This window comes from Lepidochelys kempii, chromosome 13, assembly GCF_965140285.1.
Source record: "Lepidochelys kempii isolate rLepKem1 chromosome 13, rLepKem1.hap1, whole genome shotgun sequence".
Classification (NCBI taxonomy): domain Eukaryota; kingdom Metazoa; phylum Chordata; order Testudines; family Cheloniidae; genus Lepidochelys; species Lepidochelys kempii.
The window spans coordinates 5949440-5973461 of NC_136392.1; the positions used below are offsets into that span (position 1 = coordinate 5949440).

Sequence of the window (24022 nt, forward strand, 5' to 3'; positions counted from 1 at the left end):
GGCCCTGTTCCGCTCTCAGTGGCTATTCCTGTGTGGCTGGGTTTGGTTTTCTCCTACTGCTGTGCCATTGTCTTCTCCCCTCAGATACTCCCAGGTTCCTGGTCATTCCCACTGATCAGACTGTGACTGAGGGGCAAAGCGTGGATTTCTCCTGCACTGCTGAAGGCCGTCCTCCACCTGTTATCACCTGGACAAGAGCAGGTACTCCCCCAGTGTTACTTTCTCCTGTAAATACCCACCAGGCCTGGACGATGATAGCTAGGCTACTGCTCTGGGGCATTCTGCGGCCGATGGCGAGTTATCACCCAGCTGAGCTGAAGGTTTCTCACCCCGGTGAGATGTCGGATCCTGCGACATCCTTTGGGCTGGTGGTTGGTCTGGGATTGAGGTGGATGAGTATTGCGTGGCTGTTCCCACCACTCACTGGGGCTCACTGCAACTCTAATAAACGTTTATTATACTACATGAAATACCCAGGTTCTGATTCACCCTCTCAGCTGCTTCAGGAGTGGCGTTAACATGGTCCCGCTTTGTCCCTCCAGTGATTGGAAGGCCAAGAGGGCATGACACAGTCCTATAGTCTCTGTCAAGGACATGAAGGATTCTGGTGGGAAAGGGGGAGGCTGATGTGAGAGTACCAGGAGCTTAAGGCAGTCACTGAAATTCTTCCTTAGGGGTCGAAAGAGGCTATTTGGTTTCTATATCCTGTAAATACCAGTGAGGTCAGTTGCTTCCGTTCAAATGAATTTCCTTTACCTTTGATGGATTAACTGCTGACCTCAGGGCTGTAGCCCTGACTCCACTCTCTAAAGAGCGATTGTGCTGGGCTGAGCCTACAGGGCCGGCAACTAGCGGGCATTTGGGGGTGAGTGAGTGGCTACTGTGGCAGGTGGGCTCTGCTAGGCAGCCAGGGGTGAGTGCAGGAGACACTGGTCAGAAGCAGCTCTCCCCCTGGCATTCTCCTCGTCCAGCGCAGCATGGATCAGCACATGGCACAGCCCCGGGGGCAAGGCCAGCCCTGGCCCCAGCCTATCCTGCAGGGTGCTCCCCTGGGCCCACCAGGGCTCCTGCAGCTCACTGTTGGGGCAGACCGTCCCCAGTCGCAAGTCGCCCCCACAGCGTCAGCCCCTCCCCTCGCTGGGAGCTGGCCTGACCCACCCGTCTCCTCCACCAAGCCGGGACACTGCGCAGGCCAACGAAGCCACAAGCAGGGAGCAGAGCCCACCTGGCAGGTGCATGCCTCTTACCCTGCCCAGGCACCAGCACCCTCTTGGCCACGACACCCCACAGCAGTTGCCCACATTGCCCACCTGTAAGGCTGGCCCTGACTACATTACATCATCCAGGATAACATTAAGAATCAGGAAAAGAACAGAGATTCTTAAGCCCCTATACATTCCTAAGTAGAACTGTCAGAAGGAAGGAGGGATTTGGAGACTGCATTTCCTTCACTCCCTTTTCATCATAAAGTCCTTGGCAATGCTGAACCGCAGCCTGTTCCAGACACTCACCTGGTTTGAGAGAGTAGGGGGCTGGACAGCCGTGGCTCATTGGTGTCACCGCACTCCAGCTTTTGGTCATCACTGGGTTCTTTCTAATGGGAGAGGGTAATAGAGGAGAGAACTTGCCTCTGACGCCTCCCTGGGGTTTCTTTTTTTGCTTTTGAAAACTGACCTTGGGTGAACTTTGAAGTTCTATGATGGTTCTCAGCACGGCTCCTCAGCGCTGACCCCATGTAACCGTGTCTGGGCCAGGAGCCAGTTATCCCTGGCCCAGGGGCCCTCCAGCTTTCCTGACGCTCCACAAGCCATAATGAATTGTTCTGAGCTGGGAAGAATTCCCTGCCGGCACTGTGGCTTCCACAGCAGCAGACCAGCCATCAAGCCAGCTGAGATCTCCTTAACCGGCATGTTCTCCATTTCCTTTAACCCTTTCCTTGTTGCTGCCCGTGTTCCAGGAGCAGCTTTCCTGTAGGATGGATGTTGAATGGGGTGCTGTGCATGAATGGACTTGGTAGGCTGTCCAGCAATGAAAAGGTTAAATAAATACCACTTTAGTGGCTGACCTCCTGTATAACACAGGGCACAGGACTTCCCCCGAATTAACTCCTGTTTGAACTACTGCCGACCTCTTACAAAAACATCCCATCTTGATTGTGGGGAGTCCACCACATCTCTGGGTAAGTTGTTCCCGTGGACATGCGAAGAGCAGCCCAGGATAAAGAGGTCTGGTGGAGCCTTGTTCGTGCCCTAAATGACGCCTGACCGCACAGAAAGGGTTCATGTTCAGACTAAGTTCATAATCATCCATAAAGCAAATTAGGGATGACACCGAGGTAGAAGCAGCACCTCTTCTTGACCTTGGCTGGAAAGGTGATGATTATGCTTCAGGGCATCAATAGCAGGGGTCGGGATTTTTAGAGTGGGAATGGGCAGACTCCAGACACACTCTCAACCACCCTCAATGAATGGAATAGTAACAAACAGCTTCACTAATACATCATTCTGCTGTCGCAATCAGGTGGGCCATTGCCAAATGACCGGAGGCACAGTATCCTCTCCACCGGCACCCTGCGCGTCATGAGGGTTGCCCTGCATGACCAAGGCCAGTATGAATGCCATGCCATCAGTGCCATCGGAGTCAAGAGCCTCCCGGTGCAGCTTTGGGTGACACCTCGAGGTACACCAATGCAGGCCAGTGTGTGTGGGAAATACTAGCTGGCAAATGGATTGCATTCACTTTACAGTATGTTGAGTTTGACGCTATCTGTTGAGGAAGGCAACTGCCTGAATTCCTGTGGGATGGATTTCTCTTTGCCTTGGGAGCAGAGGGACCATAGTAAAGTTCCTTTAGAGGATGGGGGAAATACACAAGTCCAGATTCTGAGCCAATGTAAATCGGCATCGTCCCTTTGAAGTCAGTGAAGCTGCCCAGTTTACATCAGATCAAAACTCACCTGACATGGAGAGTGCCTGGGAGAGAGGGACTACACACCAGTCCTCATCTAGTTGGTGAGTGTTAGTTTTCATGCTCCTCATGGATCTTTCACTGAGTGGTGCCCTTCCAAAACCTATATTTAAATGCTGAAAAATACATTCAGGCTGTGACATTTTCAAAGGAGCATAATGGAATGAGAATTGGGCATCGAACTGCTTTAGACTCCTTTGGAAATCCCAGCAGAAATCTTTCATTTGGCTTGATGTTTTCTGGTATTTCAGCAACAACCAAAACTGAAACCTTGCATTGTTTAATTTTTAAAAATTAGCTCTGGGTTCATTTTTTGGTAAAAGTTTTCAGTTTTTGAAAACTAAATTTTTTTAAACCATCCTCTTTATGATTTTGGTTTTTTCAACAAGGGGGGAAAATAGTATTTTTATAGGATACTTTGAAAAATGACAATTTTGATATTTTCTGTGAAAAATAATTGTCTTTTTTTCCTAGCAGCTCTAATTCTGGCCCTCTGTATAAGTGGTACATCTTATTGAGAAATCATTGTTCTGAACACTAACTGCCGGACCAAATTTCATCCCAAATTTAGATTTTCCTGAAATTTGAGCTTTTACAAAAGATAAGAACAACAGAAATATTTCCAAAAAATTTTTTTTTAAATTCTTATGGAAACAATCTTCTTAAACAAAAAACATGGCCCACAGGGTTTGCCCACCAAACACTGCAGCATTGTGCCCCTGGTGAGACTGGGGGCAGGTCTACGTTATAGGGTTAAATCAACCTAAGTTATTCAACTCCAGCTACGTGAATAATGGAGCTGGAGTCGACGTACCGTAGGTCAATTTATTGTGGTGTCTACACCGCCCTGGGTCGACGGGAGAAACTGTCCCATCAACTTACCTTACGCTTCTCGTTCCGGTGGAGTACCGGAGTCGACAGGAGAGCAACCTGTGGTCGATTTAGCGGGTCTTCTCTAGACCCGCTAAATCAACCCCTAGTGGATCGATCGCCACAGCCTTGATCCAGGGTAAGTGTAGACATACTCTGGGGAAATTAAACTGAATAAAATCACATGAGAAACTGACTAGCTTCTGTAAATTCATAGATTCGAGTTTCTCTCCTGCATAACATGGACCAGAGAACCTAACTCAGTAATTTCTGCATCAAGTCCACAATTACTGCTTGAGGTAGAGCAGATCATTTAGAAAGAGATTCAGTCTTGATTTAAAAACGCCAGGTGATGGAGAAATCCACCATGTAATTGTCTGAGCTGAGAGAAATACAAACAGCAGCAGAAGATGAACAATGAAATTTAAATGAGAGAGGGTTGTTACTAACAGAGACAAGGAAAACAGATGATATTTTAACTTGACAATGTCCCTTTAAAAGTTGTTTGAGACAGCAGCAGGTGTCTGGGAGCCTTATTATCACTCACTGGTGAGATGTTAGGTTTCAGAGTAGCAGCTGTGTTAGTCTGTATCCGCAGAAAGAAAAGGAGGACTTTGGTGAGTTGTTACGAACTCAAACCTCTCACAATTGCCCCTAACGAAGACATTTCTTGTATTTTTTCCTCTGTTTCTTCACACTAAACAGTGATCCCTGTGTTTCTTCACCCACCACAAGATGTGATAGCTGAGACTGGGCAGGATGTTGTGATCACCTGTGCTGCCCAAGGAGATCCACGACCCACCATCACCTGGGCCAAAGTAAGAGAACTTGGAATTCCGCAGTCACCCTGTACCCAGCTGATAATCCCCACACAGCAGTGTTCCCGATACTGTCTCATTAGTAGAGCAGAGTGAATAATTGATTTTTCGGTTCAGTGGCTGAGCCAAAAATACCTGAAACAAATTCGGTCAGTTTCAAACTGAAACTGAATTTGTTGTTCTTTTTTCTGAAAGGAAAAACTTGCATTTGGGTAGAAAAGAAACATTTCTGATGTTGATTCGAATCAACATTTCAAAACTAAATGTTGAGTCAAAATGACAGTTTGAAAATAGTTTGTTTTTTATTTTTTTTCAAAACGAACCATTTCGACACTTCCCAAATTTTTGTTTTCGGTTGGTTGTGGGGTTCGGCTTCACCAAATTCTTCACCAAATTTGACTGGAATTCATGAATAATTTCAGTGCCCCCCCAAAATGCATTTTTCTGTGAATTTACTGTTAATAAACAAAAATTCAGTCAGCTCTAGTCATTACCTAATGCTGTCATGGTATTAAATAAGTTTGCGTAGTAAATATGGGAGAAGATAAATTTGATGGAAAATAAGGTTTTGAGGAACTAAATTTTCCCAACAGGATTTTTATATGTCAAATAGCTGGGTCTTTAGCAATATGGATTGTCCTTTCCATTTTAACAGCCTCCACTTACCCAACCTGTGACTTGAGTGATCCCTGACACTCCCAAAGACGGGATATTTTAGTACAGTACAAATTGTCCTTGTGTTCAGGGGTCTCCACTGGTGGGAGCGGGCTGCATCACTAATACATTACACTTCTACTTGGCTCTGGGTCTGACGTGGAAGAGCTGTGCTACTAAGGCAATGCTACAGAGAGGCTGGAGCCTGGCAGCGGTGAAAAAGAGGTTAAATTTTAATTAGATTGGGAGTTCTCTTGGACACAGACTGTCTTCGTTAAGCATCTGCTGAGTTTCAGTGAATCCTGGGAGGAGAGAAAAAGAAGGGATAGCTGTAGCAGTTCAGTTCAAATAGGAACTGAAACTTTATTATTTGTATTATTATTGTTATTTTATTTTATTACTATTTATTATTGCTGTTGTATTACGGTAGGACTTGGGAACCACAATAAAGATTAGTACCCATAGTGTTAGGAGCTGTACAGAATTCTATGGGTCTGACTCTTCTCATTTAGGGCTTGTCTACATATGGAGCTATTCAGGAGCAGTTATTTCTGAATAACTCTATGTGTGGGCCCTCTACTCTGGAATAAGGGCGCCTTGTTCTTGTTTAGCTTAATGCACGTGAAACTTTGTTGACTTCAATGTGTTTAGTCCAGAGTTACACCAGTGTAAATGAGAGAAGAATCAGGTCTTACATATCCCTTGGCTTCAGCTGGAAAACCAAGAAGAGACACCACAATCCAAAGAGAAGGGCTGCTCCAACTTTTGTGATTCTATCGCTAGTCTCACAGTATTTGACGTTTTACTTCTTTGTAAACTACTTTCAGATCGGCTGATGACAAGCACTATACAACAGCTATGTATTTATTTATTTATTGCCCCAACTCCTGGAGACAAGCAACTGCATGAGACTCTCGTTTTCATTTATTCTTTAAAATAAGTTGCTAGCCTTTATGGTTGCAAAGAAAAGATTGAACGTGTGACCTGAAGGCTCAAAACTCAGAAGGCAAAGAACAAAACCCATAAATTTATTTTTTAGATCTCATGATTTTATCCCAGTCTCATGACTTCTGGGTGCCTGACTCAAGATGTTTGAATGTTTGGAGTTCTTAATACTGGAAATGTCTCACACCTCCCACCCCCCCACCCAAGACCACAATGGTCTGAGATCTCATGAAAGAGCCTGTTCCTCTAGAGGTTCAGAAAAACCTCTAAATTTTGATTCCTCAGCTGAACCAAACCTGTTGAGACTTAACCCTTGCTCTTCTCAACTTTTAATGTCTGTATTACAGCATAACGATCCCAGCTTCCTGCCTCTAAGCTAGTATGGAATCTGGAGGAGAAAGTAATACGTGAAATGAATGAATGTATATGGATTGTAAGAACAGCCATACGGGGTCAGACCAAAGGTCCACTTGGTCCAGTATCCTGTCTTTTCACAGTGGCTAATTCCAGCTGCTTCAGAGGGAATGAACAGAACGGCAATTATTGCGTGATCCATCCACTGTCATCCAGTCCCCGCTTCTGGCTGTCAGAGGCTTAGGGACACCCAGAGGATGGGGTTGCGTCCCTGACCATCTTAGCTAATAGCCATTGATGGACCTGTCTTCTATGAACTTATCTAGTTCTCATTTGAACCCAGTTATACTTTTGGCCTTCACAACATCCCCTGACAGTGATTTCCACAAGTTGACTGTGCACTGTCTGAAGATATACTCCCTTAGTTATGTTTGGTTTAAATCTACTGCCTGTTAATTTCATTGAGTGACTCCTGGTTTGTGTGTTATATGAAGAGGTAAATAACACTTCCTAATGCACTTCCTCCACACCAGGCATGATTTGATAGACCTCTATCCTATCCCCCCTCAGTCATCTCTTTTGCAAACTGAACAGTCCCGGTCTTTTTCATCTCTTCTCAGATGGAAGCTGTTCCAGCTCCCTAATCATTTTTTTGCCCTTCTCTGTACCTTGTCCAACTCTAACATTACTTTTTTGAGATGAGGCAACCAGAACTGCACACAGGATTCAAGGTGTGGGCGTACCGTGGATTTATGTATTGGCAGTATGATTTTATGTATTTTTTTTTATTGATCCCTTTCCTAACATTCTCTTAGCTTTTTTGACTGCCGCTGCACATTGAGTGGATGTTTTCAGAGAACTATCCACGATGACTCCAAAGTCTCTTTTTTGAGTGGTGGTAACTAATTTAGACCCCATATTTTTGTGTGTATAGTTAGGATTGTTTTCCAATGTGCATTACTTTGCATTTATCAACACTGAATTTCATCTGCCATTTTGTTGCCTAGTCACCCAGTTTTGCGAAATCCCTTTGTAGCTCTTTGCAGTCAGCTTTGGACTTAACTATCTTGAGTAGTTGTGTATCGTCTGCAGATTTTACCACCTCACTGCTTACCCTGTTTTCCAGATGACTTATGAATATGTTAAACAGTTTTGGCCCCACTACAGATCCCTGGGGGACACCACTATTTACCTCTCTCCAGTCTGAAAGCTGACTATTTATTTGTACCCTTTGTTTTCTATTCTTTGACCAGTTACTAATCCATAGGACCTTCCCTCTTACGCCATGATGACTTACTTTGCTTAAGAGCCCATGGTGTGGGACCTTGTCAAAGGCTTTCTGAAAGTCCAGCTATACTAGATCCCCTGGATCGCTCTTGTCCACATACTTGTTGATTCCCCCAAACAATTCTAATAAATTAGTGAGGCATGATTTCCCTTTATAAAAGCCATGTTGACTCTTCAACATCACGTTCATCTATGTGTTTGAGAATTCTGTTCATTACTACAGTTTCAACCATTTTACCTGGTGCTGAAGTTAGGCCTGTAGTTGCCAGGATTGCCTCTGGAATCTTTTTTAGAAATCGGCGTTACATTAGCTACTCTCCGGTCATCTAGTATCTAGGCTGATTTAAGCGACAGGTTGCATATCATAGTTAGTAGTTTTGCAATTTCATATCGGAGTTCCTTCAGAACTATACAACAGATGTTTGGAAGCAGAGGGAGGTGGGAAGCCGGACAAGAGTGTAACTAGCCAAAAGAATTGCTGGGGGTGGGGTGAAAAGGACTGATACTGCTTTCAAATACCTTTTCTGTGTTGCACAGAGATCTCCTGACATCTGCTGGCCATGTTGATGAATGACAGCTGTGTTTGTTTCCTAAATAGAACAGAGTCTAGGCTGAGGGATTATCTCTGAAACATCTTCCTGTCTTTTGCTCATGCCGCAGGAGGGTATTCAGATCACAGAGAGCGGCAAGTTCCATGTAAGTCAAGATGGGACCCTTTCCATTCGAGACCTGGGAGTGGCTGATCAGGGCAGATATGAGTGTATAGCCAGGAATACCTTTGGATTCACGTCCAGCACCATGCAGCTGACCATCACTGGTACAGTGTCCCTTGGCTTTATCTTTGCAATGTTCTCTCTTTCTCTTGCTCTACTTACATATTTCCTGTGTGGATGCCTGTACTTTTAGAGAACAGTTGTGTCGCTCTGTTCACTTCCTTATGGGCAGGTCATTCAGACATCCAGGCCTTGCAAAGGGTGGGCGAATGAGAATAGCTCTGCCAATAGAATGACAAGTTTTTAAACGCTTGCTTATAACCCTAATCCATTGGGGAAGGAAGGCATTCTCCATTTTTCACACGACTGCTCTGGGTAAGAAGGAAGGAGAAGCAGGGATTGTAACAAAGAGCCGCCAGAGAGGTAACACTCATCTGTCAATCAGCCCGCAGGTCAAGCGTCACGGTGGTAACCCTTGGAGGGAAGGGAAGAATCGAGGAGGCAAAAATTAGAAGCAAAGCAAGGGCGGTTTAAAAGCATTTCTCCAGCATGCGGGGGTGAATAACGTGCATAGCCAATCATTTATTTAGCCCCCTTCTCTGTGCATGAATTGACTGTGAGGCGTTTAGGATGCTGTCTAACTTCTTTGTTTTTTGAAATTACTCACAGGATAATTAATGTGATTTGTCCGTGGTTGGTAGCTTGTTTCCCAACAGTGCACATTGCATGTCAGTCCCCAATGTCAATATCCAAATTTGAGCTGGGTTGATTATCTTTGGTGTGACGTGTTGGCCACAAGGTATTGTCTAGTTCTTGAGTGGGTGGGGGGAACGCTTAGGGTATATCTGATTCTGCACAGCTATCAGGAGGTGCTTTGATCTAGCTAGTCCCACTAAAACCAGCACTGAAGCTGTGGCAGCATGGGCTAGCCATTCGAATACATATCCAGTATTTTTGAGCAAGCTAACTAGATTAAAGCTAGCTCAGGTATGTCTACACATGGTACAATCACACCTCCCGATTGCAGTGTAGACATACCCTTAGAATCAGGTTTCTGAAGTGCATACTCCTGTGTATGTTAAGAAAAACTCACTCTTGCCATGAATGTACCTGTCAGTTCACAGATCTTCTAAAGAACATGTTAACGTGAAAGTGGGGCAACTACAGCTGAAGCAAATTCAGATACCTTATGCAAGTGAATGTTCACAGACCAAAATCTCCCAAGGGCATGTTGTCATCCTGCGGTGTGGTCTCTTGTATGCTGGTGCAGTGATTTCAGTTCATAACTATCCTGCAAACTGAGAGACAAACCTACCCCAAATTGTTTATGATGGCACACGACAATGAAGTTCTATGTTTTAGTGGACACTGATGCACAAAAGCCTCACCAAGTTCTCTCAGGGTTGGAAAACCAAAGTAAAATGAAGTCATTTAATTTCCTCATTCTCTCTTGATTCCTTGAAAGCCACGGACGTTGTTCGGAGTGGTGACACCTTTGTAGCCACATCAATACAGGAAGCCATCAGCAGTGTGGACCATGCTATCAATTCAACGCGCACTGAGCTATTTAGCAAGTAAGCCTGCCTGGGGATAAGATCTGAGCTGCAGAAGTGACAGCAGATGGAGATCAGAAATATATTGAGTTGGAGATGCTCTGAAAGCATGTATTATACCTCATTGCTATTATTCCGTCTCAGGTTTCGGGTGACCCAAGTTAATAAACATAGACTCCTCTATAGCAGGGTAAAAATCATAATGGGGAGACCCGTTTGACTGTAGAATTTTTACAAAGGAACCCCTTGAGACTATTTTGTAGGCGACCGTACAACTGGAAGAGGAATGGAACTGTAATCTTGAGCTGTTCAGAGACTGAGCACACATGGAAATAAAGGGACAGCACAGTCAGTATATAAATGCAGATGACTTAGTTCAGTGTGTGGCAGTGGAGAAGGCCAAGAAATATATATCTGAACTTTTTTCTGGATAAAAAGTGGCTTTAGATTAAATTGAAATTTCAGAAACAATTCATTTTAATTGAACATTTTGGGGTTTTCATAGGAAAAACCAAAAAAATTGGGCCTTAAACCAAAATGTTATGGCGTTTAGGTGCCAAAAACTGAAACACATTTTTGAAAGTATGAATAATTATGAAAATGTTCATCAAATTTTGTCATGGGGGGGCAGGGGCGGGGTGGAATCCTTTCCTGATCAGCTCTAGGAAGCAGAGAAGTTGGATCACTAACATGAATACTTGTTGGGATATGTCTCCTGCATAGGTCTAGACTGTGACCCAGGGTGCCTGAAACATCTTGTTAACATCAGGGAAATATTCATTTCAGTAATCAAGGATCCCTTGTAGCCCACTTTTAATTTTCTGAAACAGGCGACCCAAAACTCCCAATGACTTGCTGGCACTCTTCCGTTACCCCCGGGACCCTTACACCATCGAAACAGCCCGGGCTGGCGAGATCTTTGAAAGAACCTTACAACTGATCCAAGACCATGTCCAGCAGGGATTGATCGTGGACATGAATGGCACGGGTATGACAGGTTATTACTGATCCGACAGTAGAACATCAGGAAATTCACAGGGAGAATAAAGTTAAAAAACAGCAACGCCAGACTGTTGCAAGGTGGGAAATCAGAACATTGTACTAAAAGTTCAAAACACTTAAATATCAGTAAGAGCCTATCCAGGATCCAACACCAGTGGTTAACTCTGCCCCTTATCCTGACCATCATCTTCCATCCAACTTTCAACTATAGGCATGAACAGCATAGAATGCCCTGTAAAGTGGAAAGCGTAGCCCAGTGGCTAAGGCCTGGGTTCACTTCCCCACTCTACCACAGACTTCTGGAGTGACCTAGGGCAAGTCACTTAGGCCTGGTCTACACCTGAAACTTAGGTCGGCCTAGCTACACGTCTCAGGGCTGTGAAAAATTCACCCTCCTGAGAGACGTAGTTAAGTTGACCTAAGCCCCGGTGTAGACACTGCTAGATGAATGGCAGAATTCTTCCATCAGCCTAGCTACCGTCTATGAAGGGGGTGGATTTACTACAGCAATGGAAAAACCCCTTCCATTGCTGGAGCAAGTGTTTAGACAGAAGCGGAGTAGCTGCAGTTATGCTGCTGTTTGTAGCGCTTATGGTGTAGACACCGCTCCGGTCTGTCTCCGTGTCTCGGTTCCTCATTTGTCAAGTGGCGATAATGCCTTCCCACTCCACAAGGCTGCTCTGAGGATACCGACGTTAAAGGTTGTGAGGTGCTCACCTGGGAGCCATCTGACTATAAACACATAAAAACAAACCAAATGTACTAGAGCCTGGAACCCAGGCCCAGACACCACACCCTCTTTGTAATGTTTGTGCCAAACCCTGCCTCCGTCCACCACTCCATGATAGGGCCAGTACCTCATTATTCTGCATTCACCCTCCCATAATCACAGGCCCTACATTCCACATCAAATTGGCCTCTTCCAGCCCTCATGTGAGGTGGCAGGGTGTGTCTCTACGATGGCCATGCTCTAATGTGTTCCTTTGGGGTTCCCTCACAGGCTACCGCTACAATGACCTGGTCTCCCCTCACTACCTGAACGTGATCGCCAACCTGTCTGGCTGCTCTGCCCACCGCCGCACGCCCAACTGCTCTGACATCTGTTTTCACAAGCAGTACAGGACCCACGATGGCTCTTGTAACAATCTCCAGCATCCCATGTGGGGTGCGTCCCTCACAGCCTTCCAGCGCCTCCTCAAGCCGGCCTACCAGAATGGCTTTAACCTGCCACGGGGCTTCTCTTTGGCGGAAGACTCCAGGGAGCTGCCCCTGCCGCTGCCTCGTCTCGTCTCCACAGCCATGATAGGGACAGAAACCATCACCTCCGATGACCAGTTCACTCACATGCTCATGCAGTGGGGCCAGTTTCTGGACCACGACATGGACCAGACGGTGGCAGCCATCAGCATGTCACGGTTCTCGGACGGGGCACCCTGCAGCGAGGTGTGCACCAATGACCCTCCGTGCTTCTCGGTCGTGATCCCGAAGAATGACCCCCGGGTGAGGAATGGGCGCTGCATGTTCTTTGTCCGCTCCAGCCCAGTGTGCGGCAGTGGGATGACCTCCCTGCTGATGAACTCAGTCTATGCCAGGGAACAGATCAACCACCTGACCTCTTACATCGATGCTTCCAATGTCTACGGCAGCACAGAGCAGGAGTCTAAGGAGCTGAGGGACCTGAGTAGCCAGAGAGGGCTGCTGAAACAAGGGCAGGTGGTGCCCAGCTCGGGGAAACGCCTCCTCCCATTTGCAGTGGGACCACCCACCGAGTGTATGCGGGATGAGAACGAGAGCCCCGTGCTGTGCTTCCTGGCAGGGGATCACCGCGCCAACGAGCAGCTGGGCCTCACAGCCATGCACACCCTCTGGTTCCGGGAGCACAACCGGCTTGCCACTGAGCTGCGGGCCCTGAATCCCCACTGGGATGGGGACACACTCTACCATGAGGCGCGCAAAATGGTGGGCGCCCAGATGCAGCACATCACCTACGCACACTGGCTCCCCAAGATCCTCGGGGAAGCTGGCATGAAGGTGCTGGGTGAATACAAAGGCTATGACCCCAACGTCAATGCTGGAATCCTCAATGCCTTTGCCACGGCTGCGTTCCGGTTCGGACACACGCTGATCAACCCCGTCCTGTATCGGCTGAATGAAACCTTCCAGCCCATTCGCCAAGGCCACGTCCCCCTCCACAAGGCCTTCTTCTCCCCTTTCAGGATTACCCAGGAAGGAGGGATTGATCCTCTCCTCCGTGGTCTGTTTGGGGTCCCTGGGAAAATGCGGGTCCCCTCCGAGCTCCTGAACATGGAACTGACTGAGAAGCTCTTCTCCATGGCACACTCTGTCTCACTGGATCTAGCAGCAATCAACATCCAGAGGGGAAGGGACCACGGCATCCCCCCATACAATGACTTTAGGGTCTTCTGCAACCTCACGTCGGCACAGGAGTTTGAAGACCTCCGGAACGAGATCAAAAACCTGGAGATCAGAGAAAAGCTCAGGAGGTACTGTGGTTTGGACCATGAGATCAGTCTATCAGTGGTATTGCCTCCCCTAGCACCTATCAGCTGATCTGCTCTACGGCGATGGGGTTCAGAAGCCAGGGTGATGGCCGTGGTATAACAACTAGAATGCCTGGAGATTTCCAAGCGAGCAATCCCTTCTCAACCTCTAGTATTGTATCAGGGGATTGGTATGTTACTCTTTGGGTTTCAATCTGAGTCCCTAGTAGCTATTTTCCAAGAGGACTAAATTGCCTGTTGTCTGTCTTGGTTACTACTCCTTATTGCTGAGGTAGGCCCTCTCTTCTGTCGTCTAGGTAGTTCACAGCAGTTACTGTCCAAATGTTGCCCAGATGAGCTCCTTGCACCCAGATTCCTTTTCAAATGAAGCAAAACTCCAGCTGAGATCACTTTCCGCCCTCTGATAATCTTTTCCTTTTGCCTCTCACTGTGCAGTTTATATGGGACTACCAAAAACATTGACCTGTTTCCAGCACTGATGGTGGAAGATCTTGTCCCTGGGACCAGAGTTGGACCAACACTGATGTGCCTGCTAGCAACGCAGTTCCGAAGACTCAGAGATGGGGATAGGTAGCATCACCTCTGGTCAAACCAAAACCCCCAGTATTCTGCTTGGGGAGATCACTCCTCCTGGGGGGACAGGGAAGGAGCAATTCCTGATTTCCCCTGGGTTCAAAGGCTGTGATGGTTCTTTGGGTGGGGGAATAAGGAGATAGGGCAGGCTCTGTTCTCCTCCCTTCTGTGTATCTGCTCAAGGACTTATGGCAGTACAGGCATCTTATCTTGCTCTTAGTTAAAGATTAATTCACATGGGCTTCATTGGTATTTTCAAGGTTCTTAAGTTATGTCATCTGCTGTCTCTGAAGTGGAAATGCTAGAAAAGTATAGGTGTGGGACAGGGTTGGGAGCTTAATTCTGAGCGAATTTACTGCATGTGATGTCAGATGTGACACCAATCGCTCTGGTTACCTACAGAAAGAATGCAGGAAGGAGCTGTGTGAGCCAGGGCATCACAATCCTAACCACTACACTATAGCTATTACCGTTCTGAGCTTGTCTTGGGATGGAACTGGTTATACTATGTACCCCGTAGAGAGGGGAAGGGTCAAACTTGAGTAGTCACCTTTGAAGGCCTGTGAGACCCTCAGACTCAAGTCCACTTAAACCACAAATTAAACTCAGGTCCTGAAATGCAAATACTTGTGCCCTCCTCCACCTGGCCTGGCCTTTCCCCCCCAATTTTGGCTTCTCTTCACCCAGCATTACTGCTTGTTAACCTCAGTGACACCATGGATTGCAATTCCCTGTAGGTTTTGGTACAGGAATCCTGGAGTCTTCACCCCAGCCCAGGTGACTCAGATAAAGCAGACGTCGCTGGCTCGCATCATCTGCGACAACAGTGACCATGTCCAACAGCTCCAGAGGGATGTGTTCCGGGTGGCATCCTACCCCCAAGGCATGGTCAACTGCGAGGAGATCCCAGCAGTCGATCTCCGCATGTGGCAGGACTGCTGCGAAGGTGGGCGCAGTGCTGCTGTTGTGCCGATCGGCATGTGGGTTCTGGTTGGGATGCTCTCTCTCTCTCTAAAAGAGATACAAGGGGTGGTTTTATTATCTACACAACTCCTCTGCAGCAGTAAGTCACAGCTCATTCTCGGGTCTCCTGCTGTTGGAGTGATCACCTGGGACCTTTTGAAGGAGCAAACTTGGGTCTGTCATCTCCATAGGGAAGGATGCAGAAGATGCCCTGAATAAATTGTATGTCCTTGAAAAATCCATTGGCCAGACTCTTTATTAAGTTAACTTATGCCTCAACCTGGGCACCCCTCCTTGCTGGTGCAGCTGTGCCCCTGCCAAGCCCTGTACCCCGGCAGGTCCACCCCCCTCCAGCATGTCAGGGGAGGGGAGAGGGCATGGTGAAGCCACACTCAATGACCTCAACCCTCCGCTGGCACCAGTGGCTGCAGTTCTAAGTGGCAGTGGGGGCCGGCGCTCAGAATCGGGGAATGGAGCTGGCGCCCCTGATGCTCTCGCCCCTACGTTGAATGGTGCTCCAGCCCGGGGGAGGTTCTTGCTCCGTGTGCAGTGGAACGCACCAACTCAGAACTGCTTGATGTAATTGTTATAGCTGCATGTAGGATGATGAAGGCTTATGCTGAGTGGGGAGATTGGAGGGGGAAATTCAAGCAAAAGGGCAGGACTTCCCAACAGAGCATCGCTCCAAAGTCTCTTTTCCCTTCCTCCAGACTGCAGAACAAGAGGGCAGTTCCATGCTCTTTCTCAGCAATTCCGGAGCAAGAGGTCTCCTGGCTTCAGCTACCCAGAAGAAAACCCTTCTAAGCACAACCCTGCCATCCCCAGGTGCAGTGCCTCTACGTTTTTCACCTTCCCTTTCTCTACTGTCACAAAGTTTGTCATTTTTTGTGTGCGCGTGCATGTGATCATTTGAAATCTGCCAACCTGAGCTGAGGACTAGAGTGCAGGGATATTTGCAAAATATACAAGACTCTTTATACATGACTGAATAAACTGTTCTGTGTATGTAGAGTGCTGGATTCTGCTAAGATCAGAGCTATGGTGCTGTTTAAGGAACTATGATATTGCACAAATACAAACTCTGAGCCTGATCCAAAGCCCACTGGAGATGGTAGGAGTCTTTCCGTTGATTTTAATGAGCATTGAATCATAGAATATCAGGGTTGGAAGGGACCTTAGGAGGTCATCTACTCCAACCCCCTGCTCAAAGCAGGACCAATCCCCAACTAAATCATACCAGCCAGGGCTTTGTCAAGCCTGACCTTAAAAACTTCTAAGGAAGGAGATTCCACCACCTCCCTAGGTAACGCATTCCAGTGCTTCACCACCCTCCTAGTGAAAAAGTTTTTCCTAATATCCAACCTAAACCTCCCCCACTGCAACTTGAGACCATTACTCCTTGTTCTGTCATCTGCTACCACTGAGAACAGTCTAGATCCATCCTCTCTGGAACCCCCTTTCAGGTAGTTGAAGGCAGCTATCAAATCCCCCCTCATTCTTCTCTTCCGCAGACTAAACAATCCCAGTTCCCTCAGCCTCTCCTCATAAGTCATGTGTTCCAGTCCCCTAATCATTTTTGTTGCCCTCCGCTGGACATTTTCCAATTTTTCCACATCCTTCTTGTAGTGTGGGGCCCAAAACTGGACACAGTACTCCAGATGAGGCCTCACCAATGTCGAATAGAGGGGAACGATCATGTTCCTTGATCTGCTGGCAATGCCCCTATTTATACAGCCCAAAATGCCATTGGCCTTCTTGGCAACAAGGGCACACTGTTGACCCATATCCAACTTCTCGTCCACTGTAACCCCTAGGTTCTTTTCTGCAGAACTGCTGCCTAGCCATTCAGTCCCTAGTCTGTAGCGGTGCATGGGATTGCTGGGTGAGAGCCCAGTGAAAACAAGAGAGAATGAACATTGTAGGGGCAGATTTTCAAAATCTCAGGAACCTAAGGCCACTCGTGCAAAAAAAACCTGCCAGTGCACCTCTAATCAGTATGTAGACTCACTAAAGTGTAAGGTGGGGGTTTGCACTCAGTCGTGGTATGTGCCTGTACAAATTAGGCAAACAGTTGCATGGATGTTTCACCAGTGACTCTTGGCTCTTGAACCATTGAGAATCTGGCCCTTAAACTCCTTTTGATTTAGAAAAGCAGAAACGTGAAACACAGAACCTGAATGTACAGCCAGGGTCACGCTTTTAAATACCTGCATAGCCAGGAAATTCAAGAGTGAACATTTTCACAACAGCCTTCACTTTCTCTGCCACTACTTATAGAAATGAAGAGCCTTCCCACGACCGTTCCTCCCAGCGGGACCTTGAGTCTTTTGTGGCTGACCTAGAAAAGACTGTCTCTTTCCTACGGAAACAGGTAGGACTTCATAATGCACCGGGGCTCTTCCCCTCACCCACCTGTGAATAGGATGTAGAGCCCTGTATAAAGCTGCCAGGTGTAGTGTGTGTGGCTTGTTCCCTCCCGCAGAAGTGGGAATGACTGAGCAGAGGGAACTAGGGGTAGTCACAGGAGCTTGAGGGCAGAGAGAGGAGGGGAAGGGCAGGGCTGGTAGGAGACTCTTTCTGGGTAAAGATTACTTTTGGGGGTTCTCAGGGGAACAGACTCCGTCCCAGAGCCTGGAGGTCCAGCCTTGCATCTTCCATGAGCCTGTCTGGCCTTCTGAAATGCCTCCAGAATGGGACCCATTCTCAGCATCCCTCTGCATGCATCTGCTTCAGCTGAGACCCAGCAGTGCAGAAGCATGTCCAAATTGCACTCAGCCGTGGGAACAAAACATTAACCGGCCACCTCCTAATCTCAGGGTGCACTCAAGTTTGGGGAGTGCAGGCTGCAGAATGTTGGGTGGGGAGAGGAGCTTGGAGAATTCCCCACCGGGGAGCTGGTGCTATCTTTGTCTTGCTGTCCCAGGTCAACATATTAGAAGGTCAGCTGAGGTGGTGGCATAGAAGCACTAATGAATATAGACGGTGGAAGAAGACTGGAGAGAAATGGAGAAAAAGATGATGACCCCATCTGCTAACGTGAGGTCAGAGCATGTCAGCTGGGCCGCCAGCATGGGAGAGGGTGCAGGGAAGGATAGACAGATTGGTACCAGACTGCTGATTATTATTATTACTATTTATTTGTATTATCATAGCACCTAGGAGCCCTAGACATGGCCCGGGACCCCACTGTAGTAGGCCCTAAAGAATTTACAATTGAAGTACTGTAAATGGATTTAATTTACCCACAAATAATGCCCCCAAAAGGGTCTCCAGAAGGCCATGTGGGGATCTCGGGTCACAGACCAGGGTGGACAGAGGGACTCTTGTATATACCTTGTACAGCTGTGTTCCCCTGTAACTCAACAATAGCTGTAGATGGCTGTTGGCCTGTGGACTACTGCTCCTTCTCATGTTAGCAGCCTTGCTAGCTATCCTTGCTGTACCCCAAAGCCATGTGCCCTCCATCCAGTGTGCTCCCTTCATAAGGAGTGGGGCCTGGTGGGAAGCAGCATGAGCTCACTTAACTATTGTTCGCCTAAGGAAAGCACAGTGGAGATTCTCACACCTTGGAAGGAGATTAAAAATGGCCCAGCTGGCAGTACACTCAGTTTAAGAGGCAGGACCTGTGACGTGACCAGACCAGACCAATCCAATCCAAAAGCAAGTATCACAAACAGGAAGCCCCTACTCTGTGCGGTGGTGCCGCCCATCAACCGCTCTAGGGCCAAAGGCAGGCAGATTGCACACCTGTGCAGCGCGTCCCCAGGAGCTGTCCTCTGCGGAGAGTCAATGTTTGGGAACCCTATTTGGAAAGAATGAGTTTTAAGCTAGCTCAGATCATTTACAGCAGAGGCTGGAAAGCTCGGTTCCCGAAGAGCGATGGTGGAGGACAGAAGGGGTAGCTTATACATTAGAGGGCTCTGGAGCCTCTTGGTTGTATTTGATAGGTGCTGTTACGCTGCTGTTTGCATTGCAATAACATCTAGATGCCCCAGCCCCTTGGTGCTAGGTGCTATACAGACATGTAACAAGGAGATGATTCCTGCCCCCAAGGCGCTTACAATCCACCCGGTTTCTCTTCCTCCTCTCTAGGTTATTTCAGGTGATCTGTACACTTCACACTGCTCACCTCTCAGCCAATCTTCTCCACCCCAAGAGGGCCCCAACATGATGGCCAGTGAGAACAACGTTCCATCCAGTCTGACTCCTCCTGTACCACTCCACCCCAGGGCAGCTGTGCTTCCCCTGGTACCTGACTCTTCGCACTGACAGCTTAGAGCCCCTGAACCGTCTGCCCCCCTCCGCCGCAGGAGAAAGGTGTTCCTCTCAGCCTGCAAACCTCTGCACTGCCCTATTTTAGGCAAGCAGACCATGTGCTCCTAGGATCCTGCTTTTCACTAGCAGAGCCCTCGCTCAGAAAGCGGAGACAAGTTAAAACTGCTTCAGTGCCTTCATCCTGTACGCTTTCCTCCTCCCGCTGCATATCACACCGCCACATTGGCTTTTGCAGCAGGTATTCCTAGGGCACCCAACCCCCTTGGGAACATTGCGCACCTAGCAACACTTCGCCCAGACGAGCCGTCTCAGACAGCAGGGTCAGCAAGGATTTGGAAAATCTGATCTCACATGTTTAAATTAAAAAAAGAAAAAATTCTCTTATGTAATTGAGCAAACAAGAGCTTCCGGGACTGTGAAGCACTGCTGGCATGGCCTACAGTTAACACAAGCAGTGACCAGAAAACCCCCCATCCATTGGAAATATTCCTCCCATCCTGGGCCTAGAGTCTGGTGCACGGGAATGCTGTACTGGAAACAGAAGGGAGGTCAGCTTACCCTTGATGCTTTACTCCCTCCGTCATTTTAAAACTAGTGGAATCTCCCCCAATTAAATCTCTGCGAGTGAATCTACCTTTTCATGCCCCGTGGTCAGAAACTTTTCTTTCGCTCTGGACGGCGCTCTCCAAGCTTCTACCTTTATGCGTTTTAGCTGGGGGGATGGTTTCCATTCGTCTTTACCCTCCTAAGGATTTCAGCTGGAAGATGTATTTACAGTGTAAATGTAACAGGACCTGACACACAACCTCAGATAATTAAATGCAATAGCCCTCTAGTTAAAAGCCAGGAGCGGCTGTGTTCCATCAGTTAGCTATTTGGAGAATACTGTGTGCGGTAGTTGACACATGAATGAATGTAAAGTGTTGCTTGTATTTATTATTCCCAGGTGCTCCACAGCTAAACAAGAAATATGTAATCAGCTTTTGGGGTCTACTTTGGAGGTGCTTTTCAGTGGTGCTATAATCTATACCCAGGTGACTCCAGGGCAGCCTAAAACTTGTCAGTCACAGGCAGATAGTTTTTGCTAAGAACATACCTGAGTCCTTAGTTGTTCTCTGTTCTTCCCATCGTTCCTTTCTTTTTCCCACCCTATATCCTCCCCTTTCCCACAGTACAAGGATCATAAACTTTTCCAGACATGCTTGTTCTTTTTTCTTCTTTTCAGGCCTGTTACTGAATCGAAGGGACCCAAAGCCTGTGATGCCCCTGCTAGGACTTGGAAGTTATTAGGAAAATAAAATGATGCTAGAAAAGGGGTGTGGCTGATGAGATTTTATCAACTATTTCTTGGTGTGCCAAGGTGGGTGAGGTGATGTCTTTTATTGGACCAGAGGATGGTCCAATAAAAGATACTGGCTCGCACACCTTGTCTCTCTCATATCCTGGGACTGGCAGGGCTACAGCGACCCTGAATACATAGTTCTGTGGGACTGCAGCCCTCGTTAAAAAGAGCAAGGGACACATGTGCCGATACCAACTGTCCAGCTTAAATGCCTAAAGAAGCCAGGGCCATGGTGGATTTTTCTCTCGATGCACATGGTTAAGGAGGGTGGGGGCGTGTGGCGAGCGTAGTGGGAACAGCAGAGTTGTCGGAGGTGTTTTACACACATTCCAGTGGGCAATGTGGAACTTGCTGTCTCTTTCCCCTACAAGTTGGAACCCCTGCTTCCCCCCCTTCTTTGATGCCTGCTTGTATGCTAGAAGTAAGAAAAGCACCACTTGGGGAAACTCCCTAAACAGGAAATCCTCTCTCCAGTGCCCGGTGCTCGTGCAGATGGTGCACGCTGGGCAGGCTGATGGGCAGCCATCAGTGGACCCTCTCAGGCCAGGTAGGGCACATTTGTTTTGCTTCTTCCTTGTAGGTGGGGAGTGGAGAAAGGTGAGGTGGCAAAGTTTACAGACGATACTAAACTGCTCAAGATAGTTAAGACCAAAGCAGAGTGTGAAGAACTTCAAAAGGATCTCATCAAACTAAGGGACTGGGCAACAAAATGGCAAATGAAATTTTAATGTAGATAAATATAAAGTAATGCACATTGGAAAAAATAACCCCAACCATACATACAATATGATGGGGGCTAATTTAGCTACAACTAATCAAGAGAAAGATCTTGGAGTCATCATGGATAGTTCTCTGAAGACGTCCACGCAGTGTGCAGCGGCAGTCAAAAAAGCAAACAGGATGTTAGGAATCATTAAAAAAGAGGATAGAGAATAAGACGGAGAATATCTTATTGCCCTTATATAAAACTATGGTATGCCCACGTCTTGAATACTGTGTACAGATGTGGTCCCCTCATCTCAAAAAAGATATACTGGCATTAGGAAAGGTTCAGAAAAGGGCAACTAAAATGATTAGGGGTTTGGAATAGGTCCAAAATGAGGAGAGATTAAAGAGGCTAGGACTTTTCAGCTTGGAAAAAAGGAGACTAAGGGGGGATATGACAGAGGTATATAAAATCAGGAGTGGTGTAGAGAAAGTGAATAAGGAAAAGTTATTTACTTGTTCCCATAATGTAAGAACTAGGGGCCACCAAATGAAATTAATGGGTAGCAGGTTTAAAACAAATAAAAGGATGTTCTTCTTCACTCAGCGCACAGTCAACCTGTGGAATTCCTTGCCTGAGGAGGTTGTGAAGGCTAGGACTATAACAGGGCTTAAAAGAGAACTGGACAAATTCATGGAGATTAAGTCCATTAATGGCTATTAGCCAGGATGGGTAAGGAATGGTGTTCCTAGCCTCTGTTTGTCAGAGGGTGGAGATGGATGGCAGGAAAGAGATCACTAGATCATTACCTGTTAGGTTTATTCCCTCTGGGGCACCCGGCATTGGCCACTGTCGGTGAACAGGATGCTGGGCTGGATGGACCTTTGGTCTGACCCGGTGTGGCCATTCTTATGTTCGGCATATATTCATGATTACAGACCCACCAGTCCATCCTTCCCCACAACTCCTATGCAGCAGCCTGGAATGGTTCTTCATGGAGCCCAGGTCCGTGGTAGATGGGGAGAGGACACAAATTGGTTTGCACTTATGGCTCTCTGAGCCTTCGGGGTGGGGCAAGATGCCCCTAAAATCTGATCAAGTTTTGGGGCAGGCAGTTTGGGTATTGTCAGAATCCTGGGGAGCACGCAGGGATGCTGACACCGAGCCATGGGATTTGCACATGTTGGTTTGCTACCCTGTGTCGCCTCTTCGTGGTGTTTTCTGGACTCCTACAGCTGCCTTCTGTGGCGGCTGTGAAATGGGAATTACCTGTCTGTCTGTATGACAGGAAACCCAGTGTGCTTTACTAATGTGGCACCTTGAGACACTGTGTTCCCGCCAAAAGCAAATTTACCAGCCAAATGAACTCGCGTGTGAATTTTTGCACTCAACATCACTGGAGTTACAACTTTCATAAAACTGTGTGTGTGTGTGAGCGAGAGAGAGAGTGTGTGTTCGTTCAGTGCTCATGAGCATTTATCCTGAGGAAAGCTGATAGCGCTCTACTCCGATCCCATCCCAGGTCACTTAGGAACCCGTTGGCCCCACTTTGAGCAGCCCTGTGGACTCTGGAACAACAGTTCATGGATTCCCAGGGCAGAAGGCACCGTTGTGATAAGTGTATAACACCGGCCAGAGACCTGCCCCAAAGCAATTCCCAGAACAGATCTTAGAAAAATATCCAAGCCAGCACTTGGCAGCTTCAGAATAAGTCAGCGAGTGGAAGTGGGATTTACTGCATCAGGGAATGGAGGATTGGCTACCTAAGGGGTGTGAAGTTTAAGGAATGTAACTTTATAATATATCCAGGTGAGTAGATGGCTCTCGTGACCACAGGATCTAAATGGCTCCTGTGAGTTAAAAGATGCAAAACCATGACAGATGCAATTCCTAGAGCCAAACTCAAATGAAAAGAAAAATTGAGATCCAGATGAAAGAGAGAGATTTTCAGCTAAATTTATAATGGTCTGAATTTTGTTACTGAAGTGGCCTTAAGTCAACCACTTAAGTGATCTAGTTTTGCCACTTAGTTGAAAATTGCACCTTAGGCAGTCCAGATTCACCACTTAGGTGCTGTGGTCCTCTTAAGTAGAACTCTTAAATAGCTGAGACCACTTAAATGGCATAATTATTCAATAAACCTCTGATCAAACCATTACAATATATCTCTTCCTCTCTATTTTTTTTTAAACCACTTCTTTCAAACAAATAATTTGCATCCTGAAAACGAACCAGTGTCAGCCATGGAATTCCAGAGACAATTATAGCTAGGTTTCAATTCAATTTTTTATTTTTTTATAATTCCTATGGATAATATCGATGTTTATTTTTAAACATTTTTTCTGATTTTTATCAATTTAGATTTTCACACTTCTGGGAAATTATGCAGGGGGCAGACAATAATTATTTAATTGCCAGTAGACGTTGAGATTCAAAAAGTTACAGCTTTATAACTATTCAAACGCAAGGTTAACATTT

The 24022-nt window shown here is 46.9% G+C and overlaps 1 protein-coding gene across 1 annotated transcript in view; it reads left to right on the forward strand.

Annotated features, from left to right (window-relative positions):
- LOC140896881 (peroxidasin homolog) overlaps positions 1–18241 on the forward strand; it is a 64241-nt gene extending 46000 nt beyond the window's left edge. The window contains exons 11-22 of the mRNA XM_073308948.2: positions 85–201; positions 2521–2679; positions 4543–4655; positions 8556–8712; positions 10074–10182; positions 10992–11149; positions 12164–13667; positions 14121–14255; positions 14996–15204; positions 15932–16046; positions 17499–17592; positions 18145–18241. Of these exons, the coding sequence (XP_073165049.1) occupies positions 85–201; positions 2521–2679; positions 4543–4655; positions 8556–8712; positions 10074–10182; positions 10992–11149; positions 12164–13667; positions 14121–14255; positions 14996–15204; positions 15932–16046; positions 17499–17592; positions 18145–18240 (2966 nt within the window). The 3' untranslated portion in view covers position 18241. The remainder of the gene's footprint in view (positions 1–84; positions 202–2520; positions 2680–4542; positions 4656–8555; positions 8713–10073; positions 10183–10991; positions 11150–12163; positions 13668–14120; positions 14256–14995; positions 15205–15931; positions 16047–17498; positions 17593–18144) is intronic.
- Positions 18242–24022: the final 5781 nt, after the last annotated feature.